An 18,985-nucleotide genomic window follows, 5' to 3' on the forward strand; every position below is an offset into this window, starting at 1 on the left:
TTGGAAATACCATGGTGTGAATGATCCTGACTTTAGTGTTCAATGATACATCTTTGCATTTGAGGACCTTTTCTAGTTCTCTCACAGCTGCCCTCCCCAGTCCTAGCCTTCTTCTGATTTCTTGACTATTGTCTCCATTTTGGTTAATGACTGTGCCAAGGTATTGATAATCCTGGACAAGTTCAATGTCCTCATTGTCAACTGTAAAGTCACATAAATCTTCTGTTGTCATTACTTTAGTCTTTTTGACGTTCAGCTGCAGTCCTGCTTTTGTGCTTTCCTCTTTAACTTTCAACAGCATTCGTTTCAAATCATTACTGGTTTCTGCTAGTAGTATGGTATCGTCTGCATATCTTTATTAATATTTCTCCCTCCAATTTTCACACCTCCTTCATCTTGGTCCAATCCTGCTTTCCGTATGATATGTTCTGTGTATAGATTAAACAAATAGGGTGATAAAATACACCCCTGTCTCACACCCTTTCCGATGGGAACCAATCGGTTTCTCCATATTCTGTCCTTACAGTAGCCTCTTGTGCAGAGTATAAGTTGCGCATCAGGACAATCAGATGCTGTGGCACCCCCATTTCTTTTAAAGCATTCTATAGTTTTCATGATCTACACAGTCAGAGGCTTTGCTGTAATCTATAAAGCACAGGGTGATTTTCTTCTGAAATTCCTTGGTCCTTTCCATTATCCAATGTATGCTTGCGATATGATCTCTGGTGCCTCTTCCCTTTCTAAATCCGGCTTGGACGTCGGGCATTTCTCGCTCCATATATGGTAACAGCCTTTGTTGTAGAATCTTGAGCATTACTTTACTTGCATGGGATATTAAGGCTATATAGTTCGATAATTATTGCATTCCCTGGGATCCCCTTTCTTTGGATGTATATTGAACACTTCCAGTCTGTGGGCCATTCTTTAGTTTTCCATAGTTCTTGACAAATTTTTGTCAAAATTTGGACAGATTCAGTCTCAGTAGCTTGTAGCAACTGTATTGGTATGCCATCTATTCCTGGTGATTTGTTTCTTCCAAGTATTTTAAGAGCAGCTTTCACCTTGCATCCTAAAATTTCTGGTTCTTCATCATACGGTTCCTCCGTGAATGAATTTGTCATCCTGGCATCTCTTTCATAGAGTTCTTCAGTGTATTGCTTCCATCTTCCTTTTATTTCATCTCAGTCAGTCAGTGTGTTCCCCTGTTGATTATTCAACATCCCTACTCTTGGTTTAAATTCCCTTTCATTTCTCTAATCTTTTGGAATAGGGCTCTTGTTCTACCCTTTTTGTTGTCCTCTTCTATTTCTCTACAGTAACTATTGTAATAGTTCTCTTTGTCTCTACGTACTAGTCACTGTATTGTTGCATTTAGGGTCAAGTAAGAATAACAGGCCGCACTCCCCTGTACTCCTCCCGATAAAGGTCATCCAACAGGGTGACCAAGGCCAATTCAGTCCCATAATCAGGCCTGAAACCAGATTGAAACCAGATTACAATGAGATGCTGCCCTGGGCTCCTACTGGGAGGAAGGGTGGGATATAACTCTAATAAATAAATAAATAATAAATTACTAGAAGAATCATCTTAAACCATTGTTTGTTTTTAATGATAATCTAATATTATGTACGGACCATGCCTCTGTCTGATTTTATCTGATTTACTTTCTGTATGGGGTTGCTTATTGGACATTCACACTGATTTGTTTGCACAAATTTTGCAGGGAGGTTAGACATCACTGGCTATTTATTGAAAAATTATTTTTATTTGTTTGCAGGGAGCTTATAGTATGAAGTTGATTCAAGTACGCATTACCCCACACTTTCCAGTGCATTTTCCCATCACTTTCTTTATCACACAAAGTCCAGTTAAGGGGACTTGGGTTTGTAGTGCAAGAGCCCCAAGGCAACTTTAAATGTGCCACATGAATTTGTCAGAATGTGACAGAATCCCACCCAAAAAGAGCAGTCTGGAAGCACCCTGGGAAAAAGAAATAATTGCTGGTATTTATTTTTATTTATTTATTAAATTTATATCCTGCCCTTCCTCCCAGAAGGAGCCCAGTTGTAAATGTGTATGCTTGTGCTCCCTTGCTGGAGGTTTAGGATTGTGGATGTGCATCCCTGAATGCATATTCTGTTGAAAGCAGAGGACAGTATCTATATCTGATGCACATTCCAATGCACACCCACATATGCTTGGGTCAAAGGTACCCAAGTGCAAATAACTTGGTCTGGATTGAGGCTAATAATCATGATTTCAATGTGTGAAGCAATAAAACCATGCCTCTGTGCAAATGTAATATTTAGTAGTGGGCCCTGAGAATCCTCAGCTTTCATTTTAAAAACTAAAAAAAAAAAGTTTATCGTTTATGGCTGTGTGGGCGATATCTAATGAAATCTCAAAAACCAAAACTGGACAGTTGGGCAGTGGGGGTTGCATGGGATTAGTGGTGGTCAGGCAACAGGGATACCTATAGGTGCCCTATAGGTGTGGTAGCCTTAGCCTACAACATGCTCAATAAACTGGAAGTGAATTAGAGCTGCAGTCCTGTGGATGTTTATCTGAGAATGAACCTCCCTGAACTCAGTGGGACTTATTTCTAAAGAAAAGTGCACAGGAATGCATTGTAGATTATTCAGAAGTAAGGAAACATACAAATCTGCACAGTTTCCACAAATGATACAGGTCTTGGAATTCAATCTTTCTTGCAAAGTAATGATATTGACCAATACAATCATGAATTGTCAAGTTCAAGGTTTGTATTTGGTTTGGGAGGGGTAAAATAGAGCTGAAAACACTGAAGAAATCAAACTCTGGTTCCTAATCTCTACCCTTCTCCGGCAAATGTATTAAAGGACAAAGCATATTTGTTCTGAGCTTTTTGTTGTTGTTGTTGTTCAGTGCAGAGCATTGGACTTTTCAAAATGTTTCCACTTTCCTAAGTAGAGAAAAGAACAGTGAGGAAGAATACATTGATAACAAGAGGAACTCACGTTGTTGTGCACTCTTATTTTTCATGTTTCCCTCCAACTTGTATCATATTGCTATTGAATCTGACTACTTAATTAGTCCTTCTGCCTGGCCCTAGCTCAGTGTGCTGAGACTCAGGCAAAGTGACTCTACTCCATCCTATTCATCTGCTTTCTAGGTTTACAGAGATAAAAGCGATACTTGTTTCCCCTCTAACTGCACTGGGAAACAGGCCTCATTAAAACTAATTTCTTGGAGGAATGGATACCAGCATGTTAAATGGGTTCTCTGTGCACATTGTGAAAAGGGTTGTGTAACATGGGTGTTTACACACAGTTAGAGGCGGGACAGCAAGGAGACTTAGCAAGAGTTTCCTGTGTTTTACTTTTCATGATTTTCAAAGCATGGGCTTAGTTCTTTGGTCGTTTTGTTAGAGCAAATCCAGGCAACAGTTGAGACACTTTCTTATTAGATCTGCAGCTATTGACAACTCACATCCCATGCCTGAAAACAAATAAACTAGTGAGGTTGTAATCCTCAGTGATGAGGATTAGTGATGAGAAAACGTGCTACTAAGAAAAGGAGGATGTGGCATGAATTTATATAAGAACAATAACCCAATTTGCACATAACACTAAGCCAGACTGTGGCTTAATGCAAACATGCATGTATGTGGGTTCCCAGAGAGAAGACTGTGTCTGCTTTGCCACAGTCCAACAGTCCAACTGCTGCTGCACCACCATGAACTATGCCAGAGTTTGGTTTAGTGTGTCATCCGAACTGAGCTAAGTGCCTGAAACTGAAAAAAAAAGCAAAAATGCAAACATTTTAAAGAAGCTCCAAGCTTCAGATTATCATGTGCTTTTCTTCCTACTATTTTTCTGGGCCACCACGTTAAAGGACTGTTGATAGCAACAGGGCCAATGCTACTATTAGGCGGGGAATGCCAGCAAAGTTTAGAATACCATTAGAAGATAGCAGATTGCTAATTGTTTAGTGAATTATGTTTTTTAACCTTTTTTTCCCATCTGGCACATATGAGAGATGGCCAATCTTGTAGAAAAACAATAAGAGTAGTCACTACTGCATAAGTACTGACAAGAGAAGTCTAAAAAGCCTGATAATGGGGACTGGAGTTTAGGGAACTAACTCTGGTATCTCTGTTAAACTCGGTAATGCAAGCAGCTTTTTCTGATTTAAAGAAGGAAAGACTTCCATGGCACACTCTCAGTACTAAGAGAGACTGACATGCATGTATACATATATGAAATAATTCAACTAAATTGTGTTGGATAATGTTTTAGGCAGAGCTTGGAAAAGTTACTTTTTTGAACTACAACTCCCATCAGCCCAATCCAGTGGCCATGCTGGCTGGGGCTGATGGGAGCTGTAGTTCAAAAAAAGTAACTTTTCCAAGCTCTGGTTTTAGGTTGTGTCTCTGCCGTGGTGTTCTGTTCAACAACTCAGAGATTGATCTGTCATCTACTGTATTTAGTGCAGGTTACCTTGCTGACTTTAATCTTCAGCCAGATTTTAATTTAAAAAGCAAGATTTTCTGGACTCTGAACAGCCTTGCATTTAGCACTGGAGTTCTTGCCATTTGAGAAATAACAACAGCTTAATTTTAGAGCATCCTTACAATAATAACAACATCAATGGCTGATTATCTGTCCTGGTATGTGACCATTTGGTTTTCAGATACCCTATTCTGGCAGACATGCAAATGAATAAATAACATTAGTAGTTAGAGTGCAGAAATCACATAGGATCTATAGCAAATCTTTCAAATACAGGAAAAATGTATCTTCTTCCTCCTTTATTCTAATTCTAATTCAATTATTTGAATGTCCTGTCTTCTCTGACAGGAAAGGTTTGGGGTCTGTGAAGAAGCTGGGTTGAAGCTGGAGCACTCATGATTAGGACTGAGGTGTTGTGTCTCAAAGAACAAGGGCAAGGCAAGGCAAGCAAGGCAAGGCAAGGAAAGGCAGATAGACAAGTGGTAAGTCAAATCCAATAGTCCATGTAGGTGCTGCCAGATCCAAGGCAGGGCCTTTTGGAGGCTCTCTAGCTAGATACCTCTTACTAACTCCAGCCCCTCTGAGCAAATGTCTATTCATTTAAAGGGCAATTGCCCTATTCTGTAGCCTCAGGCTTCTACGGCATGGAGGCCATGAGGGTTGCATTGGATAAGTGTTCTCTGACCCAGAGTATTCAAGTAAGGCCACATCCTCTCGCCTGGATGACCCTGGAGCAGGGGGCAGGGATGATGGCTCCCCAAGCAATGCCTCCTCTTGTTCCAAGTCTGTCTCAGAGCTTGATGGAGGATCATGCCCAAAGAACATGACAATGAAAGCCATAGTTTATGCAGTAAAAATGGCAACAGGCATGGACAGGAAGGAGATATCAACATACTGGGTAACCCTGAGGTTTGCAGAGGTATAACAGATCTTTAGAAAAATAACACTAAGCGGGGAGGACCCCAACACATTTCAATGTGGACTGAATATGCCCAGTGCTCACAGAATGCTGACTGGCTGTTGGGGGGGAATTGAAAACCAGGTGAGAGGGGGAATGGAATGGAGTATTGTGGAAAAGGAGGACGAAGGAAGAGACACATAGATATGAAAAGTGTAGAGAGGACCATTGTATTGTCTGGATAGGTTATTTCCTGGCTCCACACTGAGAAACTATTTTTAAATGTCCCCAAGGATGGGACACGGGAATCAGTGGAGAAACACAAGATTTTAATGTAGCTAACAGTGTACACCCATGAGTCCACTCCACACACACATACACTTAAAAAAAAAACAGCTAAAGGGGACTGAACATGCCAGGGAGAAGGGGGGAGAAATCAGGGGAAACTGAATGGAATGAAGTTGGTTGAAAACTGAACAAGAGCAGTTCTTGTTTTGTATTGTAATTCTTTTAGGGCTTTCCCAAACGTTCTTGGCAATGGCTCCCCCATAAAGAAGGGCCCTTCTCCTCTAGATTTGCCCAGACAATTAAAACTAGGACTTTTAAGCCATGCTCAGACTCTCTCATTGATGGTACAGGACCTCGGTCCAGCTTTCATGCATTACTTATATTTTTTCTCGATAATGTTGGATAGGATGTGGGACCCTTGGTACTTACTTTATCTGTGGTGGGAATGTTCTCATATAAAATCTTTCTGGACTGAGGTTGCTTCTGAAATCGCAGGCACTTTGCTCCTCCACCACTCCTGCCTATCTGCAGCTGCGAAAAAACAAACCCAGAGGCTAGTTTCACAAACAAATCAGGTGCAGTAACCCAAGGGTTATTTTCTTGAGCCTGTAAGTCCCAGCATTTACCTCACCATGTCAGGTGTGGGCCTCAGTACAGCACATTTTTCTCTGAGGATACTTGAATAATGTTATTTTAACTTAGCTAATCCCATCCTTTAGTCTAAAACATATGTGGAGAACCTGTGGCCTTTCAGATGTTGCTGGACTACGCTTCCACCACCCCTGGACCATTGGTCATGTTGGCTGCGGCTGTTGGAAGTTAGAGTCCAACAGTATCTGGAGAGCCACATGTTCCCCAGCCCTGCTCTGAAAGAATTTACACTTAATTTTCTGAAAACATCAGCAATATTTTCACTGGGCCTGGTGAGAAATATAGGAACACTAGACGAACCTTGGAGGCTGAGAAATGAAACACTAAACCAGAAGTGGCTGATTAACAAAGTGCTCTTTCTGTCAGAGATATATGAAGTCATGAGAAACTGTGACAGTGAGCGGTGAGGGTTCATTAGAATATTAGAGCCAATCCATGGAACCAGACATGGATTTGATACTGTTGTGATTTAGCACATTGCTGCTGCTGGCACTGAAAGTTAATTTCTTGTATGTGCATGAGTCACATGGGCCAAAATTCCATTTGTACACAGAAAGAAAGTGGCTGATACATAACAAAAAAATTAAAGTATTGACAGCAATGTCTTAGGTTAGGTTTTATTATTGTTGTTGAGATTTTTAATGTTCTAATATAATTATATGTTTTTATTCTGTACGTCACCCAGAGTGGCTGGACAACCAGCCAGATGGGCGACTAATAAATGTAATAAATAAATAAATAAATTAGGACCTACTGAATGTCACAAATATTGACGCTAGAGAATCAACTGTAGTGTTTTACAGAACTCTTCCTCAAGCTGGATCTTAAAGGAAGGTCACGTGGAGACCCATCCGCACAATGTGACAGTCTTAAGAAGGCAGTGTTTCTTCTAAACTGCACCAAAACAAAGCATTACTGGGACAATGAAGGAATAGCAGTTCTCCTTTTGAAAATACAAATGCCAACTGTTATATAGATCTATGTCTAGTCACCAAATGTTTTTGTTGCAATAATTTTCATTTAGTACTAGCAAAATTATGCGAATTGTGAGTGTAAAAAAGAAAAGTAATAAAATTGATGTGCACTGATTTTATTAGAAATCCGGATGTAGCACAGAGTGGCTGCTTTTTGGTCAGTGGCCAGTGGCTGTTGTGATTGAGCTTTGATCTGCATAGTCATCGGACTTCCCAGGAGGATCCCTACGCCTGTGCAGCCTCCGAGACGAGCTTCGTCTTGGATGAAACTTATCCAGGTTAAATTCAGTCAGAAGGCTCTTTTCTGACTGGGAATAATTTCTTCCGGTTAAAGAAGAAACGTGAGATTTCCCACATAGCTTTGTTTTGATTGTTGGAGTCTGGAATTCGTCAGAATTGTCTGTCTTCCAGCAGCTCAGACAGAGCGAGGATTTTTATGCTAGCTCAGCTGGATAAGTGATCCGTTTTTTTTATACGGATTAACAGGCAAACATCCTCCTGTCTACATTCATCATTTTCTTATCTATACAGCTAAAGAGATTTGTCAAAGTAACAGCAATTGAGATAACCTAGGTGAGGTAAGACTTTCCTTTTTTTTATTCACGGAACTAAGGGGGAAGAAAATATAAATAGCTTGTCTTTTTTTTTTATTGCAAAAAGCTGACATGGAAAATAGCTTTTTAAAGATTACAACGGACAAGAGATTTTTGATTGGGAGAGATAAGAAATCTTTTTGATCTACGGCTGGGACTATTTTTCCTGGTCTACTTTTTTTTTTTTTTTGACGAATCTGCTCATTCTCTCTGCTACTAGCTATTTCGACGCTGTGAACTAAAGCTGTTCTTACACTTCCGGGCAGATAAGAGATAAGGGCTGTCTAGCGTGTGACGTTAGTTTGTTGGAAAGATTAACTCCTTTGTAACTGGTTAAAGAAATAAGCTGCTCTTTGTTTGGGACATTGAAAATTGAAGGAGTTTTGTTCCTTTGGCTTTAAGAATGACAATTAAGAAGATCATGGATGTACAAGAAGGGACTTTATCTCTAGACATGTTTCAGAAAATAATGAATGGGATTAACTCAATAAAACAAGAACTGAGAAATAATAGACAAGCGTGGAGAATTGAATTTCACGAAATGAGACAGGAGCTGAAAGAAACTCAGGATTCTATGAGAAAGGAGAATAAAGATAGATCTGGAAAACAAAAAAAGGATGAAAGAGAAATTAAAGGCAAGGTTCAAACTATGGAGATTGGCTTAATTATGGACATGAAAAAAGATTTGGATTTCCTGGCTGTGATGGATCCTGGAGACAAATATTACAGTTTGGAATTCAGCGCTGCCCCTGAAGGAATTGAAGAGATTGGAGATAAAGATATTATCGGTTCAAAAAAATTCTTGGACTGGAAGGATTTGATGGAACTTGAAATGGAGAAAGTTAACAGAATTAATCCCTGTTTTGTGTCAATGGAAAAACCTTCAAGAGATGTACTAGTGTATCATGTGGAAAAGAGGAACAGAGATGCGGCTTTGCAACAATACTTCAGTGATACGTTTGGATTTGGTGGCAAGAAAATATCTGTGATGGAGGAAATTCCAATCAGACTTTTATTATATGACTATGACAGCAAGATTTTTGGGTGCGTAAAGATGGAAGATGCAAGATGGACCCAATATGGATAATGACAGAAGAGCGATTTAAAATTACTGGACTTAGTAGATTTGATCAGTTGGATTAATTGGCATGTTTATTCAGAAAAAAAAATGGATTGACATATATCTCAAGGATTGGAAACCTCTCTTTGACTTTTTGTGGAAGATTAAAATGATATATTAATGAGATTTGAAACCAACTAAGATAACCGTTGGAGGAAGGTGATTTTATAATCTATTAAGAGATAGGTTTGTTATATATTATAGATTTATAGCTGAACTATGACAAATCGAAAGTCAATATTCTTTCTTTTTTATATATATATATACATTTTTCTTTTTGTATTGTACTAGTTATTGATTTGTGTTGTTTTCTTTTTGTATTGTTTTGGTTTTGAAAATTGGAATAAAAATTAATTGAAAAAAAAAAAGATCTGCATAGTCATCAAACCAATTTTATCCATTATTTCAAAGGAATCCTATACCAAAGGCTGTAAACCATATTTGAAGGTCAGGAGTTAATCTTGCTCTGGCATGATTGCATGTATGAAACCTTACTATATCACAGCACTGTTACCTGGTTTAGAACTTAAACCAGTTTTGTTGGAGAGCAATAGAGCTAAATTCAAGATGCTAAAAGTGAAACCATTTCTGAAATAAAAGAGCCAAGACTCTAATCCTCTGTAGATATATGATGAATATGTTAACTGGATTGGGCCAATTTAATCCAAGCCAAGTTCCTTGACATTAATCTCAAAATGGATGTAACCAGAAGCTCTTCCCTTTTAAAATATAGTTATAATTTTCCAGTAGTATATAACATTTTTCAACTTCTTATAGGAGTCTCCTCCAAATAAACTAGAAGAAGTAAGCCAGGAATAAACCTTGGTTACAACTCATGGTTAGCAAGAAGAGAAATTAATCACAAGCCCATATTTAGACAATACACTAAACCAAACTTTGGTTTAGCTCAGCTTGGCATTGAAATAAAAAATATTTGGGAGGAGCAAAGAGGCTGCAATTTCCTCTCTGGAAGTTTGCACATTTGTGTAGCCCCAATGAGCAATATTTTCAGTTACCATGTCGTGTGAACCAGGCCACTCTTTGGCTTACTGCTGCTTGTGTGCTTTTGTTTTCCATCACCTCAGCACTCAGCTTCATAGAGTCACTCCTCCATCTCTGGTGCCAGCAGTTTCTGGAAGCAAAGCAACAGCTGTAATTATGATTTGTCACTTCATTTCAAAACATGGTTTCTGCTTCTTGATTGTGGGCTGATGTCAAACCATAATTTGTCAAATCAGACATCATGCCAAACCCATAGTTAAGTTCCCTTAACCATGATTTAGGACAATGTTTGAAATTCCCTGTGCTGTTTGACAACTTTGTGGAAATGATTTGATAAGAAAGCTTGTATATTTGAAGAAGTCCAACAAGTATGTGCTTTTCTTACAACAAGGAGGACCATGGCATTCTGCACCAGTTAGTGCAATGAACTGAATAACGCCTTTACATCCCATCTGTACATGGATGGGATTTTTCCTTGCCTTGTGAAAAGGCAATTATCTATTATATTACTGCTATAATAGTAAAATTGCATTCTGGCATATAATGAGGTATTAAAAGCGAGTCACTATTCACAGACAATTTGACAAAAGATTTTTGTGTTTGGCCGTATACTTTAAATTGCCAGATTTTGCTTTGTCTCTTCTTCCTAACCCACCAGATTTTGTTAGGTTCTGATCCTGACCCTCCTTTGCTCTGCCCTCTGACCATCCTTGGCTCCATCTACCTAGCTTCAGCCTTGTTATCGATTTTTTTAGGTCTAAATTTGGCCAAGTTCTCTTTTGGTACCACGTTTGTAACACTGAGGAAAAAGTAGGGCAAGGTAAGGTTAGGAGGCAAGGAAGAGCCAGGGAACAGGTGAGTTCAGCTCTCTTAGGAACCACTTAGATATCTTTTTCTTATTAGCACTCTTGCAAGAGGAAATGAGTCACTTCCACATCTGTGTTTGTTGTCTGTCTGCTGAAAATTTATAAGCTCTCAGTTACGTATTTCTCTAGCACAAATTAAGTCTGGGAATATATTTTCCCAACCTTGTAAATTCCTAAATAAATATTTATCCAAGAAGTTAAAAAATTAATATTATATGCCAGTGTTTAGTTTTTAAGGGGGAATTCTGTAATGGAGAGATTGTAGGTTATTTATCAGTTAATAGCCAAGAAAGGTAGTGGCTTGCCCACATTGGCAAGAGTGCAGTTGCAAAGTAGATTTTCCCCCCAGGCAGCCACTGGTAATTAATCCCTTAGGATTTGCATAACCAATTTGGTTTAGAAAAGTGAGGGAGAATATTAAAGCTGGTCCACCAATTGGATTAATGACTCATAGAATCATAGAGTTGGAAGGGGCCTATAAGGCCATTGAGTCCAACCCCCTGCTCAATGCAGGAATCAGAAAATTAAAGTATACCCAACAGGTGGCTGTCCAGCTGCCTCTTGAAGGCTTCCAGTGTTGGAGAGTCTACCACTTCCCTAGGTAATTGGTTCCATTGTTGTACTGCTCTAACAGTTGTTTTTCCTGATGTTTATTTATTTATTATTATTTTATTTATATCCCGCCCTTCCTCCCAGCAGGAGCCCAAGGTGGCAAACAAAAGCACTAAAAACACTTTAACCATCATAAAAACAGACTTTAAAATACATTAAAACAAAACATCTTTAAAAACATTTTTAGAAAAGCTTTCAAGATTTTTTTAAAAAAAGGTTAAAAACATATTAAAAAGCAGTTCCAACACATAAGCAGGTATAAGGTCTCAACTTAAAAGGCTTGTTGAAAGAGGAAGGTCTGCAACAGGCGCTGAAAAGATAACAGAGATGGTGCCTGTCTAATATTTAAGGTTGAAATCTGGCTTCCTGCAACTTGAGCCCATTATTCTGTATCCTGCACTCTGGGACAATCGAGAAGAGATCCTGGCCCTCCCCTGCATGGCAACCTTTCAAGTCCTTGAAGAGTGCTATCCTATCTTCTCCTAGAGTTCTCTTCTCAAGGCTAAACATGCCCAGTTCTTTCAGTCTCTTCTCATAGGGCTTTGTTTCCAGTCCCCTGATCATCCTTGCTGCCCTCCTCAGTTTGTCTGCATCCTTCTTTTAGTGTGATGTCCTGAACTGGACACAGTACTCAAGATGAGGCCTAACCAGTGCTGAATAGAAGGGAACCAACACTTCACACGATTTGGAAACTATACTCATTAGTTCCATGCTCTGATTTGGCTAGCCAATCCAGAATTGACTGGGGAATATGTTTTGCGGTGACAGCAACATGCTTATTCACCTCTACTAGACACAGCAAAATGTCTTGAGCTGGGACAGGGATGCTTTCAAAGTTCTTACCAGCAGACTTTCTCCTCAGATTTCCAAATTACCTGATGACCAATGACTTGGTGATCTGTCATTCTTCCATTGGTTTGGGAAAAGGGAAGACTGAGCAGCTAAATAGTATTAGAAATATTGGTGTATGGAGCCAATATTCCTATTGTATTCCCATTCAGAATAACCAAGTGCCTAGGGCTAGCCCTAGTTCATGAAGATTTAATGAATATATATGAACTTTCTTTTCATTTCTGTGGAGTAGTATCTAGGAATATATTATCCCAATTTTTTGACACTATGAAATCAAGCATCCCCTGCAAGATGGCAGACATATACATCCTCCTGCCTCTGTTAACCAGATAGTAAAATATAAATGGTTCTGAAATGTATTGCTGTTTTTTGCTGTATCTCACAAAAATATGCAAAAGTCTCATAGTAGCTCCATTGAGTGCAATATCTTCCAAGAGATTATGGCTCATAAGATTAACTTTCTCAGAGGATAATCAGTTGAGTGTTTGTGTATGTATGCATATGTGTGTGTGTGTGTGTGTGTGTGAGAGAGAGAGAGAGATCTTTTATTATTGGCTCTAAATTTGGAACTTTCCTATGTTTAAAATCATTTTTATTTATTTCAGCAATATACTGTATTAATTTCAAATTTGCAGGCTCAAAAGGGAACAGAAATGTATTATAGTTTCTTAACTAATTTGGGTATTGAAACCTGTCCTCCAATTCCCTTTTGTCATATAAATCATCGAGGCTTGGTAAAACTGGAGGAAACATACATCACTAGTAAGAAATCTCCTGAATCTTTGCATAAGATTATAGCAACAATAATGACAACTCAAATCTACTCATGATGTAAATGAATAGCACAAGCCAGATCTTATGGGCCCTTCCAGATATCCTTTTTATTCTGCATTCATTATTATTTGTTCTCATGATGCTTTGGGTCAGTCACATGTGATCCCACTTTCAATATTGTTTGCACCTGTTAAAGTTTTGGGGTGGTCACACTGCTTCATTTCTAATCAGTGCATATCCCTATAACTCCCTGCTGAAATCATGTAACTTTTTATATCACAAATGTTCTGGTGTATTTTTGTCCTGCTTTTGTTTCACTATAGACCCTCTGAACAGCAATAATGTGGTAGCATTGGAGAACATTGCAGAGCAAACTAAAGCAGAATAAATCTATCACTAAGGCACTATTATTGCGTCAAGAATATGTTGCAGAATACACTCATAATAAAAACCCCATGTGGAGGGGCCCTCTGTCTTAATTTTGATCCTATTTATGTGCCTTTTAGCTTGCCAAAATGAAAGAGCTTCTGAATTGGTTCACTATTTTCTCCCCAATGCAGTGTGCTCACTCAGCCCATGTTAACACATGAGCCCTAGAAAACTTAACAACGGGCCTCTACATTCATATACAGTAATATTTCAAGCAGTGTCTAAACCTCAGCAGCTGAGACAGCACTTTGGGCAGTATTAAACTGAAAGCATCCTGAGGAATCACTATTGTCCAAGGATGTTTAAATGTTTATTGTTATATATGAAGGTGTTATGCTTAGTTTCCTATTTAATTGTAAGTGCTAAAGGGTGATGGGAGAGGAATTACATTTCTTTTAGGGGGAGTGCGCCTGACTCACAGTAGTCTTCTGGCATGTGAGCTGTTACAGTGCACCTCCTTCCAGTACTACCTGTAGTAGAGAAGACTACATTTTGTGGCACTTCCCAACACCAGCATCAATCACTCCTCCAGAAAGAGCTCTAAGGCTGACATGAGAAGGAACTATAGTGTGGACTCTTCTGATGAGGCCCAGGGCTTTTCACTTTATATTGACAGAAGAGGGGTCCTTAGAGTCATTCTGCACATAATGCAGAATAACATGGCTGACTCAGGCAGCAGAATTTTGGACTGTTCCATTTGAGACTTCAGGTGTAGAAGTATCCAAATATACAGAGCTCCCTGTATTTCATAAACAAGCACATCATGGGCAGGGTCAAATGAAACCTTTACAGCAGGGCCCCACTCATATGGTGGGTTATGTTCCAGACCCCTGCCTAAAAGCAAAACCCACCGAAAAGCAGAACTCATCCAATAGAATGGTGCCCAACGCCCGAAAAATGCCATAAAAGCGGAACAAGCGCCGTATGAGTGGGGCCTTACTCTAATTGAAAGCCGCCGTATTAGCAGATCGCCGAAAAGCGAGGCCCTACTGTATTTCTGATGTTTACTACATGCAAAGAGTCATTTGGTTTTTTTCATGGGGAAGCATTCAAAAATATGAGTCATCTTCCTTCACTCTGAAGCAATATAGTCCAGAATTCTGCTTCAGTCTTCATAATGTGTAGGCTGGCTCTGGAATGAGTCATTTTATGGCAAACATTATGAAACTTTTTTTATTAATCGAGTCCAATAGTGGAACAATGTCTTTCTTTTGTCAGCTTTTCACTGAGACAGCAGCATCGGTGGGGGTGCAGGCAGGGCTGGAAATTCCTTGGTAAATGCCAGGCTGTAAGTCCTCAGCCGGCAGCTTGGCTATAAATCTGCCAGGCTAGCAAGGAGGAAGCAAGATAAGGGCAGGGGCCGTTCCAAGCTTATGTGCCAAGCCAGAAATCCAGAAGAGATGTCAGTGAAGGTCCAGGTCCAGTTTGCTAAGAGATCAGTCCAAGTTAAGGTTCAGGGAATAGGAAGACACACAGTGGTCACACCTGACATTGTAGTCAGCAACATGCTGAAGCCAGGGTCTGTCTTTTAAAGAACACCTCTGCAGACAGGTGGGAACAATCACCCTTCTGGCTTCTGCAAGCGTGCTGGCCTTAAACGGACAGGCCGGCCCCTCTGCTGCCTGACTTTCTGTCATTTTCACTCTGCAGGTTGGAGGGGAGCTTCCTGGTCACTGTCTGATTCTGGCTGAAGAGCTTCAGCTGTGTCTTGGACACTCTCCAGCTGAGTAGGAGTAGGAGCTGCATTCTCAGGAATTTCCTCTGTTTCCCCTTCTGGGTCTGTGGCTGTTACTCCCAAGTCGTCCTCGTCTCATGAGTCCTCCGAAGGGGCCATGACACCTTTTATCATTTCCAACCTTTGACCTGGAAGTCAAACAACTTTAGTTCCCCTTTGCTATATTATTCCCAATACATGATGGAAATAATGCAGTACACACAGGTGAAGTTTTTGTTACCAATCAGTGCCAATAAATACCAATCAATGGAAATGAAATCACTTCAGTCCCTTGTGCTGTATTATCCCAAAGACCATTTGCTGACAATGTACAATCCATAGATAGCAAGGCTTCTGTCATTTAAGTTACATCATACCCAGCATTTGAAGGTCATCAGTTTAGAGGGCCAGGTTTCAAGCCTTTTTAGGAACAACTTGGAATAAAATGTTACCCCTCCCTTCTTCCCTAATATTACTCTTGTAAGGAAAGAGCAGATAAGGTTAATAGATAAGCTATAATTGTATTAACTAATGTGCAAATTAACTTGCAAACAAATAGTTAAAATTTAAATGAAAATTTTGTTTAACTGCTGTGATCCGTACAAACAACAAATAGGTAATTTTACTAGGTTCAGTTGTTTCAGACCAGGTGAGTAGCTCTATAAAGTACTCCATATCCATACAAAACTAAGACGTTATGGAGAAGGTCAGATCAGCATCTAGCTTTCTATATGCAGACTAAGTACCCAAATTCATGATTGTTATGAAGTTCATGAATACTGTTCATTGTTTTTCTCCACTCATTATTTGGTTCAACACAGCAACGAAGTTCAGTATTTCAGTAAGAACCTCTGATTGTGCAATGAAAAAGCAGAGTTATTCAAAGCCAAATGGTCAAACTCAAGAGTATCTACTTCTGCATGATGTAACTGACAAGATGTCGATGTCTTTCATGAAAGGCTTGGAAGAAAAAATAGCTCATGCTTCTTATTTCCTTATACAGTTTATTATTCAGAGGGGGGAAGCAGAGCTTGGAAGATTACTTTTAAAAAGTAATAAATTACAGTTACAATTACTTGGCCAAAAAAGTAGTAATTACAGTTACAATTGCAATTGCTCTGAAAGTAACTTCAGAGAGTCCGCCTCTTTTGGGGTTTCGAGCTTGCTGGATTCAATGCCTTATTTCACGTATAGAACAACACTGCCACCAATATGTCCTTCCCTGTCCTTCCGATATAGTTTATATCCAGGGATAACCGTATCCCACTGGTTTTCTCCATTCCACCAGGTCTCCGTTATGCTCACTATATCAATGCTCTTCTCTGACCAAGCACTCCAGTTCTCCCATCATGGTTCGGAGGCTCCTAGCATTGGCGTATAGGCACTTGTAAGCAGTGTCTCTCTTCAAGTGTCTTTGGCACTTGTGGTTTGGCCTGTGGTAATTTTGCCCTTCTGAATTTATATCCTGTGCCCCTGCTCTCACAATGCCTACTTCTAGGCTTACCCCTTTTAAAAATGTCATCATTTCTTTGGTCTTTATCCCAGGGGGGAGGTTTATTCTGAACCAGACCTTCCTCAGCTCCTGTCGGGTTTCCCCCCTCAGTCAGTTTAAAAGCTGCTCTGCCACCTTTTTAATTTTAAGTGCCAGCAGTCTGGTTCCATTCTGGTTCAAGTGGAGCCCGTCCCTTTTGTACAGGCCCGGCTTGTCCCAAAATGTTCCCCAGTGCCTAACAAATCCAAACCCTTCCACCTGACACCATCGTCTCATCCACACATTGAGACTGCAAAGCTGTGCCTGTCTGGCTGGTCCTGCACGTGGAACCGGTAGCATTTCAGAGAAAGCCACCTTGGAGGTCCTGGCTTTCAGCATCCTACCTAGCAACCTAAATTTTGCATCCAGGACCTCACGGCTGCATTTCCCCATGTCATTGGTGCCAACATGCACCACAACCACTGACTCCTCCCCAGCACTGTCTACCAAACTATCTAAACAACGGGCGATATCCGCAACCTTCGTACCAGGCAGGCAAATCACATTGCGGTCTGCACGCCCATCACACACCCCACTGTCTATGTTCCTAATGATCAAATCACCCACTACAAGGATCCCTCCACCCCCTGGAGATATATCCTCAGCACAAGAGGATAGCTGCTCATCCCCCAAAGGAATGGGTCCCTTCTAAGGGATCGTTTCCCTCTCCCTCAGCTGGATGCTCTCCTTCCCTGAGACCATCGTTCTCCATGATAGCAGAAGAGCTATCATCCTTGGAGTGGGACACAGCTATAACGTCCCTGAAGGCCTCCTCCACACACACCTCTGCCTCTGTCAGCTTTTCCAGGTCAGCCAGCTTGGCCTCAAGGAAATGAAGTCGTTCCCGGAGAGCCAGGAGCTCATTGCACCAAGGGCACACCCACGACTTCTGTCCAACAGGCAGATAGTTGTACATGCTGCAGGCAGTGCAAAACACTGGAAAGCCCCCACACCCCTGCTGGCTTCTTACCTGCATAGTTTTGTTTAAGGTTTATTATGTTAATGGGTTGGAAACTGCGGTTTAGTTGAGGTCAGGGAACAGATGGGCAGAGTGGGGGGCCCTGGCCTCCTCGCCCTGCTGCCGAACTCGCTCTGCTGCTTAACTCGCCTTGACGCTTTGTCAGCTGGGACCTTGATGCTTGTTTTCCCACCTAGAACAGCCTGGCCTTTCTTTAACCTAGGGAAACAGAGCTTGTGGTTGTGTTTAAGGAAGGCTAAAGCTGCCCTTTTTAGCAAAGACTGAGCTGACTCTCTCCCTGTATGTATTGGTGGAGTTTCCTTTTTCCCCTTCTATCCCACTGGAATTTAGCCTTGTTTACAGTGTGCCCTGAAGCTTTCCTGCTAGGGTGGTGTTGAAAACTAGCTTTCTATAGGCTTCCTTCTCCTAGGATCTGTCTCCTAAGATATAGGTTCTTTCAGGATTTGGCTCCTAGCTCAGGGTGACCTTAGGCTGCCCTTATTACTTATTGCTCTGAGCTGTTTTAATTCAATTAAGTAATGAAATAAATGGGTGCTACTTACCCTCTTTTCGCTCTGCTGCTTAATTCGCCTTGACGCTTTGTCAGCTGGGGCCTTGGCGCTTCGTCAGCTGGGGCTCCCTCTAGCTCGTGGAGTCAAAGTCCTGATCTCAATCCCACTGAACATCTGTGGCGCTCTTTGAAAACTGCGGTCCACAAGCGACGTCCAACTGATCTGAACGACCTGGAGTGAATATGCCAAGAAGAATGAGCCAAAATCCCTCCGACACTGTGTGCAAAGCTGGTACATACCTACCGCAAAAGTCATATTGCAGTGAAAGGTGGTTCTACCAAATATTAATGGGGGGGGGGTTGAATACTTATGCAAGCAACATGTTTCAGTTTTTTATGTTTCTTACAAACATTTCCCAACATAAAACCAATGTCACAGTGTTACAATAATTGATTTTGAATGTCAGTGTTTCAAAATAAAATATCATACAGAACGAAATTACAATGTACCATTTGTAATTCCGTAATATGAGAGCATTGGTCAAGGGACTGATTACTTTTGCAAAGCACCATATAAAATAAAAAATAAAATAAATAAATAAATACTGGAATTAGGGATTGAAGGATCTGTCAGTTTCGATACCCTCAGTTTCTCATTTTTTCAATCTTCAGTTCAGTTCTCCAGGTTTGCAGCAATTCATGATTTTTAAAAAAATCCTCAT

At 40.4% G+C, this 18,985-nt stretch overlaps 2 protein-coding genes across 21 annotated transcripts in view; both read left to right on the forward strand.

The window, feature by feature from the left end:
- MAP2 (microtubule associated protein 2) overlaps positions 1-18,985 on the forward strand; it is a 468,623-nt gene that overhangs the window by 172,209 nt on the left and 277,429 nt on the right. The gene's annotated exons all lie outside the window — the stretch shown is intronic.
- On the forward strand, positions 7,552-9,044 carry LOC133378075 (uncharacterized). The gene is made up of 2 exons (XM_061612862.1): positions 7,552-7,879; positions 8,297-9,044. Exon 2 carries the CDS (start codon positions 8,298-8,300, stop codon positions 8,979-8,981), a length of 684 nt encoding a protein of 227 aa, XP_061468846.1. The 5' UTR covers positions 7,552-7,879; position 8,297; the 3' UTR covers positions 8,982-9,044.

Source organism: Rhineura floridana, chromosome 2 (assembly GCF_030035675.1).
Source record: "Rhineura floridana isolate rRhiFlo1 chromosome 2, rRhiFlo1.hap2, whole genome shotgun sequence".
Classification (NCBI taxonomy): Eukaryota; Metazoa; Chordata; class Lepidosauria; order Squamata; family Rhineuridae; genus Rhineura; species Rhineura floridana.